Here is a 3,927-nt window from a genome sequence, read left to right as displayed (position 1 = left end):
GGGGGACCCCATGTCACTTTTTTTGGGGGGGTCTTCATATATAGTAGCCAGAAAAGGCAAAGTGGCTAGCCTTTGCTGGCTACAATTTATAGGGGGACCCCATGTCACTTTTTTTGGGGGGGGTCTTCATATATAGTAGCCAGAAAAGGCAAAGTGGCTAGCCTTTGCTGGCTACAATTTATAGGGGGACCCCATGTCACTTTTTTGGGGGGGGGGTCTTCATATATAGTAGCCAGAAAAGGCAAAGTGGCTAGCCTTTGCTGGCTACAATTTATAGGGGGATCCCATGTCACTTTTTTTGGGGGGGGGTCTTCCTATATAGTAGCCAGAAAAGGCAAAGCGGCTAGCCTTTGCTGGCTACAATTTATAGAGGGACCCCATGTCACTTTTTTTGGGGGGGGCTTCCTATATAGTAGCCAGTAAAGGCAAAGCGGCTAGCCTTTGCTGGCTACAATTTATAGGGGGACCCCATGTCACTTTTTTTGGGGGGGGTCTTCATATATAGTAGCCAGAAAAGGCAAAGTGGCTAGCCTTTGCTGGCTACAATTTATAGGGGGACCCCATGTCACTTTTTTGGGGGGGGGGTCTTCATATATAGTAGCCAGAAAAGGCAAAGTGGCTAGCCTTTGCTGGCTACAATTTATAGGGGGACCCCATGTCACTTTTTTGGGGGGGGGTCTTCATATATAGTAGCCAGAAAAGGCAAAGTGGCTAGCCTTTGCTGGCTACAATTTATAGGGGGACCCCATGTCACTTTTTTGGGGGGGGGCTTCCTATATAGTAGCCAGTAAAGGCTAAGCTAACTGCTGCGGCCTGGTATTAATAGCAAAGGAAGGGTCCATGGTTATTGGCTACTTCACAGACTATAACATCAGCCAACAACCGTCTGCTTTCCCTTTGCTAGTTATTAAAACTATGCGTGAGCCCACTTATTTTTTTTGGTTAAAAGATTTTATTAAAGTGAAAGATTATTGTACAGTGTATGTAGGTTCATTCACTGAAAGCTCCTGCATACGCTGTAAGGTTGATTTCTCACGTCCACATATCCACGTTAGTACAGATAAGTGTGACCGAGCATGCTTTGCAATGGGTCTGTGTGTGGGTCTCCGCTGTGTGTGGAAAATGGCATCAACACTCGTCCCGGAGATTGACGTGTGAAAGAACCGTACAATATAGGTGAGGGGTTAGTGTTGGTGTGTGTGCGTACATATCTCCATATGTTTATTTAATTATTTTTTTGGGGTTAATCTTTTATTCCTCCATTTTGTTTTTAAAATAATATTCACACACGTTATTATTCACTGTAGATTGAAAAATATCCCGAAATATGGGACCGAGCTAGTCCTGACTACAAAGACAAGCAGAAGAAAAAAGACGCCTGGGCCTCTGTATTGAGCCAAATGTATCCCCAGTGGGTGAATGTGGAACGTGATGCCCAAGAGGAAATTAGTAAGTTTTGATTTTTACATTTATTTTTACATCTATTTATAATTGCACTTTTTGGTGTTAAAGCAGTTCATAAATTGTTTTGGTTTTGTCATTGCAGTGTATGATATTAAAAATCGGTGGAGATCGGTCACCGACCGGCTGGTGAAGTATCACCAGTCGGTGCAAAGTGGCTCATCACCAAAAAAAAGAAAATTTCCTTTTGCGGACGAGCTGGCCTTCATACTAACCAGTAGGAGTTTGCGGAGGTAAATTCCCAAAACATATTAATTGAAATGTTTCCAAAAATGTTGTATTTACATTGGGATTTACCTTTTATTATATACAGAACTGAAGGAAACATCATGGCCCCAACAGCAGAAGAGGACACAAACACAGAGCAAGCAGAGGAGGAATCCGAGGACTTTTTCAAGCTTTCCTCACCGGATCCATCTGCTTCGGCATCTTCAGCATCTGGTTGTCCCTCACATTCTTTGTCCAATCCAGCGGACATCGGGACGGGTTTGGTGACTGATTCTCCTGCTCCTGCTCCAAGTGACGCTGGAAGCTCTGCTGGTGATGTGTTGAGGCCCACTGGGAGGGGGTCTGGTTCTGCTCATCTCGTGGCATCGAGAAGGGCGGGCAAAAAAAAGGCCAAAAGCCACGGGGGTGGGACTATTGTGCTTGAAGCACTCACAAATCGAACCCTCAGCCTTGTGGAAAGGGCATCCCAGGAAGATGCCATCGATAAATTTTGCTCAGCCCAAGCTGCCCGCATCAGATCTCTGCCACGAGATAGGCAGAACATGTACATGACTGCAGCAGGCGCTATGGTCATGGCAATTGAAGAGGCAGCAGTTATGCCCTCGCCCCCAGCCGTAGTATGCGGAATATTTAATTGTTTCAAACCCAGTGTGCCTCCACCATGACCAGCAGCTGCAACCCAGCGTTTTGGGCAGGTTGCTGCAGCATACCGTCCAGAAGATATGCAACCAAGTTATGGTCGCCAAATGGCTCATGGTGCATCATCATTTGTCAGAGGACCATCCCCCAACTCTACTTTTTCTCAAGAAATGTTTCCTGGGTACAGCTTTGAAGAAGACCTTCAAAACATGTAGTTAAATAATTTTACCCCTCCCTGTCAGCATTTTTGGACCCTAGCAAATACAGACAGCACCTGTAGGTCGATAGATACACAATGTTTTAGAGAATCAGACAATTAACAAAGACCTTTTCTTATGGTCACCTATACCAGGCTTCAGGCGTAGGGGACTGTAAGAAAAGGTGTTTCTTTTTATATAATTAAACAACCTACAGGTGCTGCCCGTATTTTAGGGCCCAAAACTGATTACAGGACAGGTGTGCTGTACACAGTGTGTAATTTCTTCCCAAGTTATGGGCAATGTTTGTCCGATTAAATTTTCTAGAAGTTTGTTGTTTTTTGTTTTTACAAAGTTTTTTACAGTTATTCTATATTACGTATTAAAAAAATTATTTAAACTATCTGTTAATTTTTCTTTTCAAGTGTATATGTGGTTGGATTGGGTTGTAATGAAAAAGTGTTCCCCTGATCTGCGCTCACCATAGCGCAGGTCAGAGGAACTCTACATTTTTGAAATTTGTTCAAACTAATCTACGTATGTGGTCGGCTGTATACAGTCGTTTTTAAATTAGAAATATACTTTGATATTTTGGACCACAACTATTTTTTGGATGAATACTACTCTCAACACTGTTATTTGCTAGTTCTGTTCTTAGCGCAAGCAAATAACAATGGTGAGGGTTGACTTTAGCAGACAGTACTTGTGAAGAGCGCTCTAGGTAGTAATGCCAATTTACAGGCTCTGGTCTTTGTGGGTTGTTCACTTTTGCGTTGACGTATTGTCGGAAAACAAAATGTAGAAGGTTGCAATTCAAGAAATATTTTAGACAAATTTAAGTTTAACCAAAATTTATTTTTTTTAGAAACATTTTTTTTTACATTTTTATTTAAAAAAAAAGGAGGAAGTTCTTCTTTTATTGTTCATCAGATCTTCTCTGCTGGTCAGGCTGCTCAACACCAGCACAGGAGAATTGCCAGTGCACGGCACCTTCAGGACTCATGAAGTAGTCAGCAAAGGTTTCTCGCACCCTGGCACCAGAGTTGGATGGCCTTCCCTGACCGGAGTTGACAACTGGAATTAATTCAGATAGCTGTGACTCCTCATCTTGCTCGGTGCTGTACTCACGAGCATAGTTGTGGAGTACACAGCATGCCTTAATTACAGTGTCAACGGTCTCCGTATCCAACTGGATGGCAGTGTGAAAGATCCTCCACTGACTACACATGATTCCGAAGGTGCATTCCACATATCTGCGTGCACGACTCAGCCGATAATTGAAAATCCTCCGCCGGGCATTCAGTGCCCTTCGTGGGTATGGGTGCAGCAGGTTGGTCTGTAAGGGAAATGCCTCATCCGATACCATCACAAAAGGAACTGGATGTGTGGAACCCGGCAAAGG

The 3,927-nt window shown here is 43.5% G+C and overlaps 1 protein-coding gene across 1 annotated transcript; it reads left to right on the top strand.

Annotated features, from left to right (window-relative positions):
- Positions 1 to 982: 982 nt before the first annotated feature.
- LOC141165059 (uncharacterized) lies at positions 983 to 2,928 on the top strand. Its single transcript, XM_073650704.1, has 3 exons — positions 983 to 1,449; positions 1,547 to 1,694; positions 1,775 to 2,928. Exons 1-3 carry the CDS (start codon positions 1,401 to 1,403, stop codon positions 2,352 to 2,354), a joined length of 777 nt encoding a protein of 258 aa, XP_073506805.1. The 5' UTR covers positions 983 to 1,400; the 3' UTR covers positions 2,355 to 2,928.
- The last annotated feature ends 999 nt before the right edge of the window (positions 2,929 to 3,927 follow it).

This window comes from Phyllobates terribilis, unplaced genomic scaffold, assembly GCF_046119375.1.
Source record: "Phyllobates terribilis strain yellow unplaced genomic scaffold, ASM4611937v1 Scaffold_11__3_contigs__length_659146591, whole genome shotgun sequence".
In the NCBI taxonomy this organism is placed as follows: Eukaryota; Metazoa; Chordata; class Amphibia; order Anura; family Dendrobatidae; genus Phyllobates; species Phyllobates terribilis.
Note: the sequence above shows the minus strand (reverse complement) of the source record. Positions and strands in the feature narration are given on the sequence as shown.

Bases quoted from the DNA above. Each gene is read 5' to 3' on its own strand.
- LOC141165059 (XM_073650704.1), top strand. From the start codon at position 1,401: ATGTATCCCCAGTGGGTGAATGTGGAACGTGATGCCCAAGAGGAAATT. The intron at 1,450-1,546 runs GTAAGTTTTGAT...TTGTCATTGCAG, and splicing joins TGATGCCCAAGAGGAAATTA to TGTATGATATTAAAAATCGG. The intron at 1,695-1,774 runs GTAAATTCCCAA...TATTATATACAG, and splicing joins ACCAGTAGGAGTTTGCGGAG to AACTGAAGGAAACATCATGG.